General features: G+C 40.9%; 1 protein-coding gene across 1 annotated transcript in view; it reads left to right on the top strand.

Annotated features, from left to right (window-relative positions):
* The window catches only part of YWHAG (tyrosine 3-monooxygenase/tryptophan 5-monooxygenase activation protein gamma), a 76,027-nt gene extending 58,298 nt beyond the window's left edge, over positions 1 to 17,729 (top strand). The window contains exon 2 of the mRNA XM_075589831.1: positions 13,850 to 17,729. Within this exon, the coding sequence (XP_075445946.1) occupies positions 13,850 to 14,506 (657 nt within the window). The 3' untranslated portion in view covers positions 14,507 to 17,729. The remainder of the gene's footprint in view (positions 1 to 13,849) is intronic.
* Positions 17,730 to 21,753: the final 4,024 nt, after the last annotated feature.

The raw sequence follows: 21,753 nt of genomic DNA on the forward strand, positions 1-21,753 counted from the left end.
AACTCAAACCTTTAACAAATTAACCTTGTGAAAGTACTTTTAATTTAGGGGTCCCCCTCCTTCTGACCCTCAGCGTTTAGCAGTCGGAGACCGGGGAGTGTGTCCCACTGTTTCCCAGCTGGGGCCCGGGTCCTCTATGTCCTCGCTAGTAGTTGGGGCCCCCTTGAGGCCCAGCTTCTGAAGAAATGCCTCTCCCTCTCCTAGCTCTCTCATGGAGATGGGTCTCCCATTTCTGTTCACTGGGAGCCCGAAGGGAAAGGTCCACCGGTACCGGATGTTTTTCTCCCTGAGGATCTTTGTGATCGGGAGTAGTGTTCTACGCCTCATCAGGGTCGTAGGGGATAAATCCTGAAAGATGATCATTTTGGCCCCCTCGAATTCGAGTGCTGGGATGGCGCGGGTCTCTTGAAGGACGGCCTCTCTGGTACCATAGTAGTGCATCCGCACTATGATGTCTCGCGATTGTTCCATCTGCATGGGCCTGGATCTTAGGGCCCTATGACAGCGGTACATCTCCAGGCGCTCCCTAGGGGTCTCAGGCAATAGTTCCCCCAGCCATCTTAGTACAAAATCCACGCAATCCCCTACCACCTCGGGGACTCCCCTGATCCGAATGTTATTGCGCCGATCTCTATTTTCGGTATCCTCTTGTTTTTCCCTCAGTTCATTTATTTGTGTTTTGCAGCTCCGCCGTTTTTTTCCCTTCCTTTTAGTGGCTTCGGTGGTAAGGTCAAGTTGCGTCTCAATTTGTCCTGTGCGCTCCCCGAGCCTGCCAACCTCTCTCCCTAGTTCTTTAATTTCGGCCTGCAGTAAGGTCTTGAGATCATTGTACAGGCGATTGAAATCGCAGATCTTTACCGGTAGGAACTCAGGGTTTTCTCTTTCCTCCCTCTCTCCTTCCCGCTCTGAATCAGAGCCCTGATTCAAAATCGGCGCCATTGCAGAGTCTGCCGTGCTGCTTCTGGTGCTGCCGAAGTATTGGGGGAGCCCCTTCGTTCTCGGGGTTTTGGGCTGTTTCTTTGACATCCTGATTTATTGTTGGAGTACTTGGGTTAGTTTTCCTGCTTTTTTAATGAATTTTGAGGTTGATTATTGACACTATCTATGAGCGGGGCACAGAGCACTTAGATCACACAGCCATACTCTCTGCCGCCGCACATGCGCCCCCAATAAAGCTGCTTTTGAGTTAATTTTAATATTACAGTATTGTAGAAGAGGGTCTCTGAAGCTGAACCGCATTGATTTTCAGGTCTGGGACCCCTTGCCTCCCGAGTTACAGGTACCATTACGATATCCCTCTAGTTAGTTTAAATTCCCCGATCACGTGGGCCGTGACACGGAGAACTTAAAACCGGCACCCCATAACAAGGCCTGTAATTCAGGAAGCAAGGGGTCCCCGGACCTGAAATCAATGCAGTTCAGCTCCGCAGACCCCCTGCTACAATACTATAATCTATATATATAAAACTGAAAATCTTGGTTGTGAATGTCTGTAGACCATTTGTTGGTCCGCCCGCCCTCCCACGGGTCTCATTGGCTGGTGTGTCTCGCCCCCCCGTGTGTCCCGCCCCTCCCCCCCCACAGCTCTCATTGGCCGGTGCGTTCTAACCCATGGGTCCCCAACCCCCGGGCACACTTTGCTGCTGCCACCTGTGCTGCTGCTGCTGCTTAACTGAGACGTGTGAGTATTTGCCCCCCCAGCTCTGTTTTTGCCCCCCACCCCAGCTCTGTTTTTGCCCCCTTCAGCTCCGTTTTTGCCCCCCACACACACACAGTGACAGACAGACTGATAGCCCCCCGCCCCTGCCTTTTCCCCACCGCCCCTGCCTTTTCCCCACCGCCCCTGCCTTTTCCCCACCGCCCCTGCCTTTTCCCCACCGCCCCTGCCTTTTCCCCCCCGCCCCTGCCTTTTCCCCCCCGCCCCTGCCTTCTCCCCCCTGCCCGTGCCTTCACCCCCCTCTCTCCCCCCCCACCACTGCCTTCTCCCCCCCCCTGCTTTGGCCCCCCCGCCCTGCCTTCCCTCTCCTGCCCCTGCCTTCCACCCCGCCCCTGCCTTCCCCCCCGCCCCGCCTTCCCCACCCCTGCCTTCCCCCTCTGCCCCTGCCTCCCCCCCCCTGCCTTTAGCCCCCCCACGCCCCTGCCTTTACCCCCCCTGCCTCTGCCTTTACCCCCCCTGCCCCTGCCTTAGCCACCCGCCCCTCACCCGCCGCCTGCCCTCCCGCCCCTCACCGACCTGGCCTCCTGTCCCTGCCTTTCACCCACCAGCCACCCGCCCCTGCTTTTCACGCGCCCGCCCCTGCCATTCAATCGCCGCCCGCCCTCCCGCCCCTGAGTTTCACCCTCCCGCCCTCCCGCCTCTGCCTTTCACCCACCCGCCGCCCTCCCGCCTCTGCCTTTCACCCACCCACCGCCCGCGCTCCCGCCGCCCTCCCGCCTCTGCCTTTCACCCACCGCCCGCGCTCCCGCCGCCCTCCCGCCTCTGCCTTTCACCCACCCGCCGCCTCCCCTTCTGCTTCTGCTTTTCACCCACCGCCCTTCCGCCTCTGCCTTTCACCCACCCGCCCTTCCGCTTCTGCCTTTCACCCATCCTTCCGCCTCTGCCTTTCACCCACCCGACGCCCTCCCCTGCCTTACACCCCCCAGCCGCCCGCACTCCCGCCCCTGCCTTTCACCCGCCCCTGCATTTCACCCGCCAGGCAACGCTGGGTATATCAGCTAGTATTAAAATAAAACCCCGGCGATCGCCTGTTGGAGGCATGCAGGTAGTGACTGATTAAGTCTATCTCTGACTGTGCGTCTCTTACAGACAGGTCGAACCTGGTAGGATTCACACTGCGCGTGTCCCATTCAAATGCAGGGGCCCCTGCTGTGATAATCCGATGGGCCATTAAGTCAGTTTTCGGCTACCTCGCGAGGTTTTTCATCGAAATCTCAACATTTTGGGCGAGATTTGGTTGAATCTTGGTGGCAGCATCTGTACAAAAAAACCACATCCCCAATACATATAACCCCTCCCCCCATACATATAAATCCCCCAATACATATTTAAAAAAAAAAATACATATAAAACAACCCAATACATATACCAAACTCCCACTACAGATTCCAAACTCCCACTACAGATTCCAAACTCCCACTACAGATTCCAAACTCCCACTACAGATTCCAAACTCCCACTACAGATTCCAAACTCCCACTACAGAATCCAAACTCCCACTACAGATTCAAATTCCACAAAAATATATCTATAGATATTAAAAATATATATGTATATCCAAATACATATATAACACGCCCCCCCCCCGGGGCGCGACGGGCCTCTGTGACGTCAGAAGTAAGCTTCACCCAGGTTCTGGCGCACGCTGGCATCAGAGGGAGGCCCGGCGCATGCGGATGTCAGACAGTCAATGTGGAGGGACGCTGCAGCTGGGGAGACCCGGGGCCTGGCGTTAACAACTTTGCCGGGCCCCCGACAGCCACCGGGCCCGGGACACTTGTCCCAGCTATCCCCTCTTGTCGGGGGCCCTGTTTTCTTGATGGTGTTTCTGCCCTAACGATAGTGTAAACAATAAATACTGTTACGACTAAAACTGTGAATAGTCATGTCATCTCCATTGCAATATACATTTTCACCACACTCCATTCTAGTAAGCGGTGTTCTGAGAACTATTGAGGTCACAAGGTCATGGCTAATGTAAAACCCAGACAATCCAGGGATTTTAGACATTCTTTTTAGTTTCACTGACCGAAAGCCAATTGTGTCATTTTGTGGCATGATTGCAGTTATTTGTGACAATTCTCATGCTATATTTTTTCGCTACATGGCACACCTGAGAGCATGTGACTTGTGTATGCAACAAGGATTCATACCTCCAGCTTATCTCCATGCAGGGTCCCTAATATGAGGTATATCTCCCTCCAATCCGTCATGCTGCACCTATGTTTCCACCACCAAGGATCATTTTAATGTCTTGCCTGTATAGTTCTTGATCTCTGTTTACTAGGAAAAAGACGATCAACACTAAAACCTATTGTAGAAAAATGTCAGAAAATGTGGCTGCTCTCTCTAAAACAAGTTTGATTCATTTCGAGCTCAGACTGTACTTAAACTTTGGATTTAACATAAAAGATAGTACAGTGCTTGGTTACAGAAAAAGAATATTACAACATACAATATAGTAAATGCAGACAGTTTAATAAAATAACGGTAAAACAGAGAACCGATACGTTACCAATGCACAACATCTGTTCACTCCCAAAATATATTTTTGGAGATTGGATGAAGATATCTTGTTGGCATAAAACACCTTGTTGAATTCTAGTTTTCATTTTTTTGTTTAGTCTGTTATATTGTAGTAAAGTTTTTTACTTGTCTGTTGGACGTGCAGGGTGACGTGTCCAGTCCTGGAACGTAACCATGCAGGGTGCGAATCCTGGATACTTCCGTGTTCGCTTGCTACAAATATACTCTGGTTTGAGGTTTAGAACTACACCTTGATAAAGCACTTGGGTGCGAAATGCGTAGGTGGTTCTTTTTGTACCTTCGTTTTACTCGTGACCAAATACATCTATTTTTATGGCGGTCACCCTCTCTCCTCTTCTCCTCTTCTCCTCTTCTCCTCTCTCTCATTGATTTGGTGGTGCACCACATTTCTCATTTTTTTTATTCCTTATTGTTCCTGCTTTCTGTGGGGTATCACACCGGAGGCTCCTTTCTTGACCTACAAATTTATTCACAATCCACTCAACTACAGCACGTGAGTGTTTGGTCACCATAACCATTAACGGGATTACGTTCATATTGGCTATGTTTAGAACCAGATGGTTTTAGACGAAATCTGTCGGTGTTTTTCCTGGCTTTTGTATTTCTATTTAGAGCTTCCATAAAACTAGCCACATTTTCATACCTTAATGTTCATCCAATAAATGACTACCTAATGATATTGTAACTCTTATATATACAATACTGTACAAAAAATATCAATACATGTCTTTTTATACTCTTTGGGCACCACATCACTGCTTAGTTTTCAGCAGATAGAAATAGTCTGTTTGGTGACTTGAGTATTAAGACATTTATATATGTATATTTTTATTTATTTCTTAAGGAGTGGGTGATTTTACACTTTTTTTTTTTCTTTTTTTGTTTTTTTTATATTTCTATTGTAACATATTTTGTATTTTGTATTTTATATTTGGTCATGGACACACTATGGGACAAGAGGCAATCCCTCAGAGAACAGAACAAACTGTGTTTGATTGCTTTGTTAACTCTACGAGAAGCAAAAGGGCAGAACAAGCTTTTGCAAACCTGCTGGATGAGAACCGTGAGGATTTCTCTGACTTTAATAGTTCATTTCTCTAGATGGATAGATATCTGTCTGTCTGACATAAGCATTTGGTGGGACATTATCACTCTTGAAAATGATATTAAAGTCGAGATAATTCCCAGAGGTTTGAGAATTAAAAATAAACAAAAAATATTTGGTTTTCAAGACATTTGAATTTGAACAACACTGGAAAAGGACACTAGATCATTTAAACTAATGGCTTTGATTGTACAGTTTAAAACTAAGGAAAAGGTCCATTTGTAAAATATATAATAAACCGGCAAGTCAAGATGCAACAGTATATAACTAGGGAAGGTTTTCATGATTTAGATCAATCTCTAGCAGTCGACATAAGTAGGATGGAAAAGGACATTATGTCCAAAAAACAGGCAAAGTTTCAAAGGGACAGACTAAATTATGAGAGCAATCAGGTCTATACTTGGCAGAGACCCCCTCCTATAAGAAAAGCCACCAATTTTACTCAAACAACAAAACTAATCAAGGATTTTCTTTAAAAAGATCTATATTGAAGAACAGATCCTTCACAGAATCTGCTAGTGGAGAATCAGATTTTTTTCAGTTAATGACCTTTTTTCCCACTCAGTTTCTTTTCAAAATCCAGGATGTTCCACCGATCGCTTCAGCTCCAATCGTAACAAATGGACCACAGACTTTCTGGGGACATAACTCTAGGGATATAGGTGATGGAGTTAATCCGGGTCCACAACATTAAAAAAAAAAATATATAGAGAGAGGACCAGACTGGTAAAAAGATAATTTAAGATATCCCCACAAATGGAGGAAGAACTTTAGAAAGACACTTCTGATGTTATTAATATTTCCAATACTGTATAGAGTTAAATGATGCTGAACTTTCACTCTTGAATAAGGGATTTAAATTCCCTTCTAACATGAACTTTCAATTGTTTGATACAGTAATTGACTTGCACAAATTTATCCGTAAGCTTATGTTCAATTTTTTTTGTGAGAAACTGGACATATTGTAAGTCCACAGATGGATTTAACCACAATGGATGTGCCAGAACATCTAGAAACCAATATTGATAGTTTAACCTTCAAATATTTGTGGTTTACAAAGACTTGAATGAACTTTTGGATGAACAAGTTTCAGAGATTGAACAGTCCTCTTTCTTTGGAAGGAGGAATTTTGATTTACAAAAAAATCCACATGTTATCACTCTTTCATAGAGGGGAATTGTATTTCCACTTTTGAAAAAATGGTGGAGAAGGATTTTACTATTATCTAATGGATTTAATTCGGACATCTCTCCTTTGGGACATAATTTCAGTCCATGCAATCTCTCCAAGGAAGATAAATTGGAACACATTTCTCATCAAAGGTGCAGACAAGGGGGTAAGCCTTACGCCAGCTATGTGATACTTTCTCCTTGGCTGTACTAAGATCTGACCCCCACTTCCTCTTTTCTAAGGGACTGTAGGAGGATGTGCGCAGAGGTTTGCAAGGGAGACATGTTAAGGTGAAATTAAGGCTTTTATTGCGCCTGTTCCTTTAACATAAGAAAAAACATCCAAACATATTTAAAAAAGGGGTCAAACAACGCTTCTGTTCCACTTGGGAGTATTTCTTGTGAAACCTATGCAGTCCACAACTCCCTTTAGATAAGCATGTCTCCCAGCCCCAAACATATATCTTGATGTGTGCAGATATACCAAAAGTCTTATAAAGGAAAGTCTTATCTGTTTCTTGTAGTTGGAGGGAAAGTCTTCTCTGTTCCTGGGTTGCTGCCTTTTTCCTCAGGCTATGTCAGCATTCAGGTTTAGAGGTTCTTTCCCCTGTGTCTTGCAGGCAGTGTGCTGTTTCTTCTGGCAGGCTTCAAGACATCTGTCCCTATGGTCAGTCCCACAACTTGTGAGACTCAGGAACAATCTCCCTTCCTGTTTCAAGGGCAGGCTTTTCTAAGAAACCTAATCAGCCAGGTGGTGTTGGTTAATTGACTAGCAGCAGTTAACCACCACACTGCTGGATTAGAGGCACATTTCCAGAACAGGGATAACTCCCCTGTTACAGGGACCTTCAGGTTTTGTTGGAGGAAGGCAACATTTTGTGTGTAAACAATAAGGAACTTCTTGTTTTAAGTTATACCCTGTTCTGATATTTCACTATCTCCCAAAACTCCACAAGACATTGGTCTCCCTGATCTCTAGTATTGGATCTTTGGGAGGTGGGTTATCACGTTATATCTATCATTTTTCTTCAGCCCCTAGTACGTGGCCTGTCATTTATTCTTGACAGTTGAGACCTGATAACTAATTGAAGCATGTTAAATGGAAAAGGAATGTTATGCGTCACACTTGATGTGACCTCATTTACAATAATTGACCATATCAATGGGATGGCCACTGTCCGATAATTATTATTTTAAATTTTTTATATCGTTTGGATCTTTCATTTTCACAGAGCACATTTATTTTTGGATTCCTTTCACTTTTTGTTAAAACACAATACATTTTCTTTTTGTTGGGGTTTTCTATCTCCAAACACGTAGAACAGCTATGGGCACTAATTTTGCCCCCTCATCTGCCAACCTCTTCATGGTTTGGGTGGGAGTCATTCCACATTTTGGAGGTACAAACCCCTTCAGAAAAAAATATATATATATATATATATATATATATATATATATTTAAGACGTTATACTGGCCACTTGATTCTTATTTGGAACGGGGAGGTCTCTTCCTTGATGTCCTTTTATTGACACTTTAAATATTAACACATTTCATTTACACTTTACACATAATCACAATTTTCAACATATACATTATTTAGATCTATTTTTATGTTGATCTTAGCTTTCCCATTCACACAGATGTATATCATAAGGAGAATTTGTGCAACAACTTTTTGCAAACGGACAGCTGCCCCGAGGACCCTCTTGTAAGGCATTCCTAAGGGTTAAATTATGAGACTCCGAAGGAATTGCTCAAATTTTGATTTCCTCATACAATCTTGGGATCTATATGACAGGTTCACGACCAGGAGATACAGATCTTGTGATTTGTGATCTGGACAAGGCTCTAAAAGAGGTCAAATTGATCAACGGAGCTTCTTTATTAAATCAGTAAAAAAAAGAATCTATCAAGAGAGGTTCCATTTTTTATCACACAGTTCAGTGTTCAAGCAGAACAGATTAAATCAATTGTGACACAACATTTGAATGTATTGCATCTTGATCCTGCTATATGTACCTTTGTTAACTCAGACCCACATTTGAATTTAGAAGGGCAAAAACAATAGCCAATTATTTGTCTCCTAGTTGATTTAATTATATAGAGGATTCCATTTCCATCAAACCGAAGGATTCACATCGGTGCCACCACTGCATATTATGCTCCCATATTTAACCTTCTCCGCATTTTCCTTCCACAGTCACAAATAAGAAATATAAGGTTAAATTAATTAATTGTGACACACTGTCATTTATTAACATGTGGCTGTGGTAAGCAATATGTTGGAAGAACTATTAGACCTCTCAAAAAGCACATTATGGAGCACTTACGACTAATAAAAAAAGGGGGAGGGGCAGGGGGGGACCTAAATCATCCGGTCTCCAAACACTGATCTTCTTGCAATTTAGGTGTTGCCAATTTTGTTCTCCTTCAGTGGCATAGAACATATCCCACCTCCCGTTAGAGGAGAGAATAGGATCAATCAATTTGATCGTAGGGAGTTTTATTGGATAAACATGTTGCCGAACCGGACCTCGTTGGGTCTAAACACAGTTTGGGACCTCAGTAATTTCTTATAAGAATTGTTTATGCATTCCATGTGGAGATCTTGATGGGTATTCTAGAATTGTAAATTTACCTTATGTCAATGTTCCCCACTTTCCCTTAAAAAATGTTTAGGGTGGTATATGTTGTTTCTCATATCCTAGGTCATATTTTCTCTATAATCATATTTTCCATGCAGGTGGTCTTCAACAACTATTACAGGGATCTCATTAGTTTATCAAACGGATTTCTTTGGATCATCACATATTTGTTTACTTTGGCAATACATTGACATGCCAATAGTTTTTGCATTGTTAATTGTTATTCTTAAATTCATATTGTGCTCCATATTTGGGAGCAATTAACACATATATAGTTGGGTAGATCTTTGCAGATACTGATGTGAACAATTATATAAGCCTTGTACAAAAACATGATTTTCCTTTGGATCCCATGCTCATGTATTTATTTACATAAGTTCACTCATACTTTACATACTATATATATGTGTGTGTGTGTGTGTGTGTGTGTGTGTGTGTGTGTGTGTGTGTGTGTGTGTGTGTGTGTGTGTGTGTGTGTGTGTGTGTGTGTGTGTGTGTGTGTGTGTTTTTGGAGAGAACAAATTATTTGTGGTACATGGTTGTGTACTCACTAATTATATATAGGTCCCCTTTTTCTTAGGGGTATAGTTTGTTAATTTTTCATTAATTTCTGTATTGATCATGTATTTCTGCAGTTATTAATGATGACATTATATAATTAATTTAGTATATGTCATTGTCTGTTATGTTGTAATTAAGTAATAATCCCCGAAGAACAGGGCATTACTGGCCAATAATGCCCTGGCTGGAAGAGTTGAAGAACTGAGGCGAAGCCGAGGGACTTTAACCCAACCAGGGCATTATTAGCCAGTACTGACCTGTTCTGAGGGGATTATTACTATTATAGGTTAAATGTAGGCTTATTTATTTTATTTTTCATAAAAGATACATTTTTGTAGTCATTGATTTCTATATCAATGTACAGTGGTCGACAAATCACCAAAAAATCTACTCGCCGAACAAAAAAATACTCGCCACCTAGTACCACACGTGTGCTGCTTGGGCCAATAGGAGCTTGCCACGATGTTAAATCCACTCGCCTGGGGCGTGCAAATGTATAGGTTTGTCGAACACTGTCAATGTATATACCTGTGTAGGAAAAAGTAAAGTAGAAGATGATGAGAGGGGGTGGGGTGGGGGGGGGGGGAAGAGGGAGGTGAAGGAGGGAGAAAGGGGTGAGGGAGAGAATTGGGGGGGAGATGTGGGAGAGAAGGGGTAGAGAAGTGGGGGGACTGTGACCAGTTACCAGTTGGGACACAGCAGTTTCTGACAGAACTAGGAGCTGTCAGAGAGGGAGAGAGGCTGCTTGTGCTGCCGTGTTCAGTGTGCTCAGTGAGGAGAGGAGCGGAGGTGCTGCAGTTACGTTTTAAACTTGCCGGTTTTTTTCTCAGCGCGATCCCCTACATCTCTGCTTTGATGTTGGTTGGCAAGTTGTCAAATTCCGGGCCTTACTGAATGAATAATGCCCGAAATTCTGACCAATCAGAGAGCAGGGATTTCAGTAATGCCCGGAATTTTACTAACAAACAAACAATTATAAACCCTCTAAAAAGCGCTAATCTACACAATGTGAATGAAAAGTGATTACAAATTAAAGTGAATAGCCCTAAAGTGATCAAAAAATGAAAAAGCAGCCTATGGAACAAAAAATCAACAGGCTATTCCAAACCTGTATGAGCCAAAAAAACATACAAATAAATTGTCCCAGGCGCTGTGAATAAAGTCCAATGAACCCCAATACCGTGAGCCAATTGGGCAGTCTTTGGTATGGCTTCCTATGCCAGATAGATGATCCTGATAGTTTGGTGGACAGGCAGGGATGTTGTCTGATCTGATGTTATGATGTTTCTGTAATCATAGAGAAAAAAGACAGCAGGGCACGCACATGGCGTGGTATGGCTTTTCTCAATCACCCCCCTGCCTAGAACCCTGAAATCCTACTTACAGGATGAGGGCTCTCGAGTACAGTTGAGAGAATCTGTGCCTCACGTCTCCATCCTTCACAGCGTCTCACGGATCCACGTGGTCTGGTCTGCAGGGATCCCCTTACTCGGCGTTGATGGTACCAGGAATGGGGTACTCCAGCACTCCCACAGATGATAGCATGCGGGGGGAGGGGGGGTTGGAGACGGGGAAAGATTGTGGAAATAGACTAGTGTGATAACGTACAGGGTATTTATTAACACACACAAACACGATAAAATCACACTTACAATATAAAAGATTGATGAGCTCCGCTCAAAATGCCGTCCGCAGCCTGTGCAGATCCCAATGTTACTCAGGGAACGGTCGCCACGCGCTGTACTCGATTCCGGATCTCGAGTGACGTCAGCAGTGGGGCGGACCGGGACTCTCCTCACACTAGGAACTACAGGTGCCCGGGCAGCTCAATTCACTAGGCTCCTCCTCCCTACGCGTTTCGTGACGTGTTGTCACTTCCCCTGAGGACGTGTTGTCACTTACCACGCCATGTGCGTGCCCTGCTGTCTTTTTTCTCTATGATTACAGAAACATCAGATCAGACAACATCCCTGCCTGTCCACCAAACTATCAGGATCATCTATCTGGCATAGGAAGCCTTACCAAAGACTGCCCAATTGGCTCACGGTATTGGGGTTCATTGGACTTTATTCACAGCGCCTGGGACAATTTATTTGTATGTTTTTTTTTTTTTTTTCCCCGGAATTTTACTGCTTTAGCCTATAATAAAATGTAATGTGCGTAGTGACCTGTCCGGCCCTGGAACATAACCGCTCATGGCGCGGATCCTGGATACTCTGGGTATGCGTGCTACAAATATGCTCAGGTTTGAGGTTTAGAACTACACCATGATAAAGCGCCTGGGCGCAAAATGTGCCGGTTATTTTTGTACCTCCATTTACGTGCAGTAGCTGCATCTGATTGCGGAGTCCCGGCAGGTGTGTACTCTGGGGGCATTTCTTCTCATATTACCTTAAAACATGGTTTCTCTTAACTGGTTCCCAAAACGTTTTAGAATGGTTCCCTGAAAGTTTTAGAAATCGAGGCAACTCACCTGAGACATTTGTAATTCACTCATATCAAACTAGCCATATTTTTAGTGTGTCTGTCCGTTGGCAATAAAGCTTTGGGAAGGAAAAAAAAAACAAATAACTTGGAGACGTTCTAAATCGGGAGCCACGCACACATCACGTTAAGTGAATCCGCGTTGTAGCAGACTGCGCTATAATGGGGTTGAGCTGTGTGTGTGATACACACACACTTTTCTATATATTGGAAGTACTGGTAGTAATTCTAAACCGCCATGAACAAGTAAGGAAGCTAACGATTGTACTTACTAGCTGACATAATAGAAAATGCAGGATATGTAACAAATTACAAATCTACACATTTCTTGGCGAACATGGTCATGTTATGTTGACTTGAGTTGAATTATAAAATGGTTAAACTCTGGTAACATGAATGCAATATTATTTGTGGTGATGGATCTGTAACCCGACCCTATTGAACTAGAGCTAAACTATTTCAAGGCAAGTTGAGCTGAATCAAATTGCAGTTATGGCTTGCCATTGATTTATGTATAGTTTAACATTCTTGTAGTTGTAGATTTTGTGGGAGGTGATGCCTTTTTTGAAACCAACAATCTGGTTTTTAATGTATGGAAAGTGTGCGGTTTCCTCATTTAAAAAAAAAAAATAATAAAATAAAAAAAGAAATTAAAAAAAAAATATATCATAGGTTTCTTAAGTGTACTACTGTCTGTACATTTGAAATTTGAAGACTAAACTGAGGTTTTGAAAGCTCTGTACATAAGGATTTAATCAGTTCAATGCACAAATGTTGGTCCCTTTAAAAGGCAACACGGCCTAGGGTGTGTGTGTGTGTGTGTGTGTGTGTGTGTGTGTTACAGCTCAACCCCGTTATAGCGCGGTCTAGTGCGCAGAAGCGGGTCACATGACACAACACACATCCCGTACACTTTTTTTTAAAAAAACATTCAAATCAATGCTTTATTGCTAACGGACACATACACACACACACACACACACCTACACCATGTGGGAATTGACCATTAATACACATGCAGGGATCGAACTCGGGACTTCCATATACTGGTACCAATACATTGCCTCTGTAAATGTTTTGTGTGTGTGTGTGTGTGTGTGTGTGTGTGTGTGTGTGTGTGTGTGTGTGTGTGTGTGTTGTTTTTTTAGAAATCAATTCTGAATATGAGAAAATACTTGTAGCTTTTAAAAAAAAAAATGTAAAGGCATTTTTAATGTTTTTTTTAACCCTTCCCTTGGGAGAGAAACCCAATGAACATGAAGGAACGTTGGATAACGTAAAAAATATATACTTGTGACAGAAGTGATGCAGCACAAACTATGTACCAAAATATATTCCAAACAATGTTTACATTTACTGTATAGACCTTCTGAGCCTAATGGAATATCATAGATTAATTAAAGTTTTAAAGACTTGCACATTCTAAATTACTGAAGTTCATTTTAATTACACACATCCATCTTTTACCTACAGTCCAATGCATACCATCCATTTTCTTCATAACATAGGAATTGATGATTTCAATTTTTAGTTTGATAGTTGTCAGCTTTTTTTTATTCTTGGAACATTCCGGAGCATTATCAAAGTTAATTTTCTTTTTATTTTTCTTGTCTTCCTCAGGTGACAGAATTAAATGAACCACTTTCAAATGAAGAGCGAAACCTGTTGTCTGTTGCCTACAAGAATGTTGTTGGAGCACGCCGTTCTTCCTGGAGGGTTATTAGTAGTATTGAACAGAAGACCTCTGCTGATGGCAATGAAAAAAAGATTGAAATGGTCCGGGCTTATCGGGAAAAAATTGAAAAGGAGTTGGAAGCAGTGTGCCAAGATGTGCTGAGCCTTCTGGATAACTTCCTGGTCAAGAATTGCAGTGAAACACAATATGAAAGCAAAGTATTCTACTTGAAGATGAAAGGAGACTATTACCGCTACTTGGCAGAAGTGGCTACTGGTGAGAAGAGGGCAACAGTGGTCGAATCCTCAGAGAAGGCTTATAGTGAAGCTCATGAGATAAGCAAAGAGCACATGCAGCCGACCCATCCGATCAGGCTGGGCTTGGCTCTTAACTATTCAGTATTCTACTATGAGATCCAAAATGCTCCTGAGCAGGCCTGCCACCTGGCTAAGACGGCTTTTGATGATGCTATTGCAGAGCTGGATACCCTGAATGAGGACTCCTACAAGGACTCGACGCTCATCATGCAACTCCTTCGTGACAACCTAACACTCTGGACGAGCGACCAGCAGGACGACGATGGTGGAGAAGGCAACAATTAAGACCACCTGAGGGACTGGCAGCCGCACGCTGATGCTACTACCGCAGTCTTTTTTTTTTCCCCACACGTGGGGGGTTGGGGGAGGGTGAGGAAGGGACAACCTCCCCAGGGGGAAGACCCTACCACCTGTCTTTGATTGCCTCTTCGACATTTTGCCAAAACACCATGAGTGGAAAGTTAGACTGGCTATGCTGGTATGGAATGGCAGCCTCACATTGGCACATGGACTGTTCTGTAGTTAATACAAGTGGAGCTGTTTTTAATTTTAAGTTATTGCTAGACATATTTAGAAAGAGTTTTAAGAGTAGAAATAACTTGAACGGAATGGCTTACTTTTTATTTTTTTAATAGTTTTCTGGTTCCAGTAAGTTATGTATTTATTTTTTAATTTTAACTGTATGCACGTCTTGTACTTTATTTTTTAATATGCTATGTAGATATTTATCTATTTAATGTTTCAGTTGTGTACTTAAATTGTACACTCCACCTCCTACAGCATCATTTATACCCGGAATGGTACCATTTCAACAGCTGATTAACTAGCAGTATTCACGCTAAAGTATTTACTAGTCTTATGAGACAAACGCATTCTCTTTCAGATCCTTTAGATCTATTTTCCTGATATCTCTCCCCCCCCCCCCCCCCCCTTAAAACTTCAGGATTAATTTCCCTTGTCTTCAATTAAGTCTAAGGTGGCAATTTTGATGGTTTCTTCTATTTAGTGGCTTGTAGAATTAAATGGGTCAGGGTGGATCAATTGTGGGGCAAAAGAAAAAAAATAAAGTTTGGAATCTAGCTATCATCACTGTCCTAAGCAGAAGAAAGACTTTGTCTGTATGTAATGTACACTTTTAGCATTTCACAGCAGCGCCTTTGGGGATTATAGTGCCATTCCCACACCAATTTATTCCACTACTGTACTTCACAACCAAGTCTGCATGATTTTCTTTGGAGAATCTTGTATTCAATTGTGAGGGAAATCTACAGTGATTCATTAATTCTAATAGGGGCATGGAGGGCCTTTAATATATTTTGGCCATTTAATTATGTTTCTTCCTTTGCAGTATTTGTGACCAAAATGTCTTTCTCTTTGGACTTGTATATGCGAGGTTGAAATTTCACACATGATTTCCCTTCCAAATCATTTGCAGTATGGTCTTTTACTGCCAGAGGAGTCTACAACACATTACTGAGTTTTTGTCTGAATTTGTAATTATTGCTTTTTCTTTTATGTGCCATTGTTTTGCGCAGACACAGAATGTGTGCATGGCCCCTCCATCAGCAAAAGCGATTAATTGAAACGTTGAGTGGTATTATTTTGAATTTGAAGTATTTTTTTTTGGATAAATCACTGGCTCAAAGCAAATCTTACACAGTTGGAGACCAAGATGTTGTTGATCAAGAAAGTAAAATGTGTATTGTTGATCTCTGATGTAGTCTTCCTCTGTGCTGTTGAAAGCCTGTTTATTTAAAAAGTTAATTTGTTTTTCTTAACCATTAAGCACAGTTGTAATTGTTGAGAAAGAGGTGCCCATTACAAAAATGAAAAACATGCACATAATTAAGCTACAAGATGGAGGAATTTAGAAAGGGTTTTATTTTTGTTAAATTAATAAATTACTTGTTGCTATTACATCTACACCCCTCAAGGTGGTGTAATTCGACACGCCTATGTTTTTATTGTTCTCAATGTTGGCATGACTTTAAATGGATTCCAAAAATAGAAAGAGGGCGACAAAACAGGCTTGGTTTTGAAGGGCCTGTTACTGGTACCCAAAGTTCTAAACGTTTTAGTTTAGACTTGTTTAAAGGAATATGTACAGGGAGATTTTTTTTTTTTTAAAGACTGGCAAGACTTTATTGCCTTTCAGATTAGCAGATTATTTTCCGACCCTTAAAGTATGTAATTACTGGACATGTCATTATCTGAAAATTTGAGCTAGTGAAATTATGGTTGGTAATTCTCATAAAATTTCAGTTTTACCCCAACACAATGGTCAAGGATCATTAGTACAGGCAGTCCTCGGTTATCCAACGGAATCCATTCTGGAAGTAGTGTTGGATATTGAAACCATTGTAAAGTGAGTCCCTTGTTAATCAGTGGCTGTGAGCGTTTGATAACGCATTCAGGCGTCGGATAACGCATTCCGAAAAACAGCCCATAGGGTTGCATTGTAAAAGCGTTGGATATGACATTCGTTATAAAGTGAAATGTTGGATAGCGAGGACTACCTGTAATGTGTACAAACCACACACTGCAAATATGAGTCCACTACCCCTAGAGGAAACACAATACAGTTTATTTTTTAAAACAAATATCCAGTTATCAGTGTTGTCTTGTCCAATTTGGCAGTAATTTACTGGAATTACATTAACTGTTTTTTTTCCCAGCTACTATAAAAACCTTACAGATCTTAAGAGAGCTTCAAAAGCTAGGAATGAGGAAATGGGTCCTACGCAGCATACATTTTTGTTTTTTTTTTAAATTGCACTTGCCTATATAACTGTTTCTCCAATGAAATTATTACTGCTGCATTAATCTTAATACAATATTGTGCATGCTAGTGTTGTATTTCTATAACGTAGCTTGAAATGCAATTATACAATAGATGTTGTGTATATCTATGGCAAGCCAACTAGTCTTCAAATTTTTTTTTTTTTGCCTTTTACTTTTAAAAAGCAAAAACATTTCTCCATTGGAAAGTGAGACGAAAGGGTAGACCTTGCTCTACCAAATTGTAATAGTCACTTAATTGGTCTGTTATGGATGTTGCTATAGTGACATGCAAGTATAATTTTGATCTAAAAAGTGAAACAAAAAAGTATTTGAAAAAATCCAAAAAATGAATTTTGGTACTGTAGGTGGTGAGCCGGTGGGAACAAACACCAGTGTTAAACGCCTAACCTCAGCGTCTGGTGTTCGTCACGGTGACATTCTATTTATTAATGTGTAGGAAAATGACTGTTTTTTTTTATTTTTAATAAGCCTATGTTTGTGCTTCTTTGTTATGATAATGCAGTGAATTATTTAAGGTCTGATCAGTGGATTTTCATTTTTTTTTTTTTTAACAAATCTCCGTGTTTCAGTACAGAATTTTGATTTTGGCACACGGACCATTTCTAGCAGTTTTTCCTCAGTGATGGAATATCATGAATGTGATTCATTATGTAACTGTCGCACATTGAGCAAATAAACTTACAGATCTGATGTGGGTGCTGCTTAAGTGTATTGTCTGGGGTCTTTATTTTTCTTCTCCTTTGCAGGTTCCTCGTAAAGTGCTAATGGTGAAAATGCGCCAAAGCTATAAAGGATGTAGTTATATTTTCATTGGCTAAACTTTTGACATTGAAGCCATAAATACCTGTTTTACAGTGTCAATAATAATTTACTGGTTGTAGTTGAAAAATAAAATAAGAACTGCTGTAAATTTATAATTCTTTTATGCCTGTCTGCGACTCGGAAGCTCTCCCGGGAGATTGTCTATTCAATGTGTGGATAGAGAACAAGCATGCCTGTAGTCGAGCAAAATGAAGGAGACACATGCAGCTCTGCAATCAAATCACTGGACTGTTTATTATAGGTTACAAGCAGGGTTATTTAGACAAAGTGTCCTAGAGGTATTTTGCTGAAGCGTCTTAGAGGTATTTGCTGGCGTTCTCTACCTAATTTATTGCTGCATAAATTAAATGTTGCTTACATATGTGCCTTCCACTTATTTCTAGGGAGTGAGATGAGTAAGAAAAAGGGGGGGGTGGGAGTATGAGGGAGAAAGGCTTTGTTTATAAAAAGCTAACAAGCTAACATTCTTCCCTTATCTTCAAGGCTGAAAGTTCTAGGAGTCTTGCCAGAGCACCTGATCAAGTTTTAAAGCAATACATACATTACAAGTAAAGCTAGGACAATAGGAGACAAAATGGCTACTGAAATATAAAATGGTTACTGAAATATACATTAACAGTACCCTCCTTTTGTCATAACATGACAACACTTATTAAAAATTACTAGTTACACTGCTCTTTAATTAGCGCATTGTGGCTTCTCTCATTCTTCACAATTTCCATTTCTGAGAATAAATGGGTGTTGGTGGGGGTTAATATCTCCTGGGAGCGACTGCACAGACATCCTCCTCGCACACATCTTTCATACTGCATTTACGCAGAATGGGAAAACAGCAAAATGGCTTCTATGGTCTAAATGGGTGAATTGTCCTTGTGGTTGACTCACGCCCCTGGGTGACCTCCCACCTTCCTCACATTCTTATATCTGATCTTCTCAGTCCCCCCATATCCTTAAGAGACGGTCTATTTAAAGAACAATTAACCATTTCATTGTCCTGCTTGACCAAGCAGTTATCCAATCGTGCATGACTTAATTTCTTCCTGTACATTATATCGGCCAGTTGATGTCTTCTTCGGTCTCTTCTTCTGGGGGACTGCCGACATCTTCATCACCGAAAAGAGGCATAGCGTTGGTGGGGGGGTTGCAGCGTACTTCTGGACCAAAGTTTTGCTGTACTTAACACATACATAGAGAGCAATGAGTAGGACAGACACACACAAAAACATCCGCTAACTTTGCTTCCAGAGAACCAATCCAACCACCAAGTCCCAATGGATGCCCTCCCTCATCTCTACCTTTAAACACTGGAACCACTTTTCCTAAATTACATAACCTGGTCTTATTGCAGGGTCCTCTATCTATTCTTCTAACACAAAATCAATAACTTCCCTATGTCAGACTCATATTTCTACACCCTTCATAACACATTTCTTATATAATGTATGGTTCTACAAGTGTCTTATAACATATTGTCCTTTTCCCAAGGGGTTAAATGTAACTCGTGTTCTTGGGGTGCAACCTATTGGGTGTGGATAGTACATTGGGTTACATTGCACATAAAATATGGATTTTGTTTACCAGGATTCCATTATATAACGAAAGAGTGTGCATATATACTATACACAGACAAAAAAAAAAATTACTAAACAAAATATACCTGTTACTACCCTATCATCTTTGTGTGTACACTACTCACACAAACCTAATAGAATATACATTATACTGTAATTAAAATAATAAAACATGTAAAGAAAAAAGATTATTAAAAAAAGTTCGTGTGTTGAGGCCCGGACGTTTGCCTGTGTCTTTCTCCTCCGTTGGTTATTGGCGGGGATTATTGTGCCCCAAAAACAAATGTTATATTCTGTAGCAGCTATGTCTTTTGGCTTTTCCATATTGGCGATATTTTAACTTGAAGCAACTGGGTGGTGCTGGGATAAGTTGCACGTGCGTAACGTGGATCCAGAAAGAGACCTCTGCTACTTTAATTGCTGTAATGGTAGTAGTAGGGTCTTTTCATCTGGCATGAAAAACGTTCTTGCGTAGGAAATGCATGACCATTAACCCGTCTCGAGTAGGTGCACTTTCAACTTGACCTGTACCTAGAGAGACTCAAAAATATATTAGTTGCATACAATACTTACTAATTGTTTTACTAAGCAGTCATTGTGGTTTTGACTTTGGTACAATTTAAATTCATAAAACTTTATTGCCAAACCAAAAGAAAATGGTTAAAATGATTTTATATAGAACTCCAAACTAATTACTTGTAATATAATCTCTTTGAAAAGTGCCGAGCACACTGCCAACTTTAAAAAACACTCAGCGTTATTCTTAAAAAATAGTAATTTCAGATTTCGTTCATCCCGGGCACTAAGCCATCTAAATTGTGGGTCAGACAGCTATATGATAAACAGCAATAATACCCCTCCTTTATTCACATCTTATTATATGTGAACAATATTACACAAAGGATAACAGCATTTAAAACATAACTAAATATAGTTGCTTGATCTGTAGCAAAACTAACCTGAAACATTTGGGTATAAAATTTACATTAAAAACCTCAAAACACTACTGAATATAAATATAATCTGCTATTGTCTTCTGACAGAAACCTTAAAAACACAAAATAACATCTGGTTTGCTGAGAGAACAACCTGTAACATAAGAAAGACACAGATTTAAAAAACTTTTTTTTTTTTCTTTTTTTTTCCCCTCATCTCCAGGATTGCAACAAACTTGAGATAACTTTCTGGGCATCCTGCCAAAACTTTGGAACAAAACAGATAATAAAAATGATTAATTACTGGAGTTTTAACATACAGTGCAATACAATTTGAAACAGCTTTAAAATGAAGCTCCTTTCATGGCCCGATACAGGATAAAATATGACGGTTATTCAGAAATTAAAACTGGATTTTTGTTACACAGGAAATTATAGGCTTAACATATACTTTAAACAGTTTATAGTTACTGGTTACACACGAAAACAAAATAATAATACAAACGAAAATTGACAAGGCAATGCAAAACTGTTTGATCCTGCCTGCAAACTATATTAATCAAATGTCCCTTTCTTTTATTATCATATCCTAAACTTCAGTTAAACCTAATTTGTAGCTACAGAGCTTCAGTTACCTTTCGTGTCTGAAATGTAAATGTATCTCTGCACATTCTTTATTACTTGAGATGGGGGGGCTGTCTGGGCTGCTCTTCTAATTCTCTCTCCTTTCTTGAGATGGAAATAGAGAAGTTGGAAAAGGATGTGTTTCTGGTTTTAAGAAAGCTGCGTCTGGCCAGAACAAATAAATCCTTAAAATATAACAGTGACCGTGCTTAATTATAAAAATGGTAAAAGCCAAATGATTTTATCCATATTTGCCCATTCTTTGTCCTTCTCTCAATAACCAGTCAAACTCTCCCTTGCCCAGTGTTGATTAGTTTGTGTTGTAGTGGGGGTGTACACCTTTACAAATTAAACTTCAACGTAAGCAATTAATTATATTCTTATTTTAGAAACGCTTGCAAGTTCCTGGATAATAATTTTGTATACATGTAACAAACCGACATTCATATTATTCAATGCACATAAAACTTTCACAAGGGTAGGATTCACTCAGATTATACAAGCACACAGGCATTACTCAATCAATCAACATTTTTACCATATTTCTAAAATCTAATAAAACATTCTGGGGAAAAAAACTAATTTTCCTATCTTGAATTTACACATAAGGCGTGGTTTTCTACCACAGTAGCAATTTCTGACAATCTTTTATGCTTCCAACCAATATACCCAGTCTCTACTTGCGTCTCAATTTCTGCATGTAAACCTTTCACAAAAACCGCCACTATAAGTGGTCTTGCGTTCATCTCTACTTCCTCAATACCTCCATATGGCTATA

The sequence above is a fragment of the Ascaphus truei genome, chromosome 3, assembly GCF_040206685.1.
Source record: "Ascaphus truei isolate aAscTru1 chromosome 3, aAscTru1.hap1, whole genome shotgun sequence".
In the NCBI taxonomy this organism is placed as follows: domain Eukaryota; kingdom Metazoa; phylum Chordata; class Amphibia; order Anura; family Ascaphidae; genus Ascaphus; species Ascaphus truei.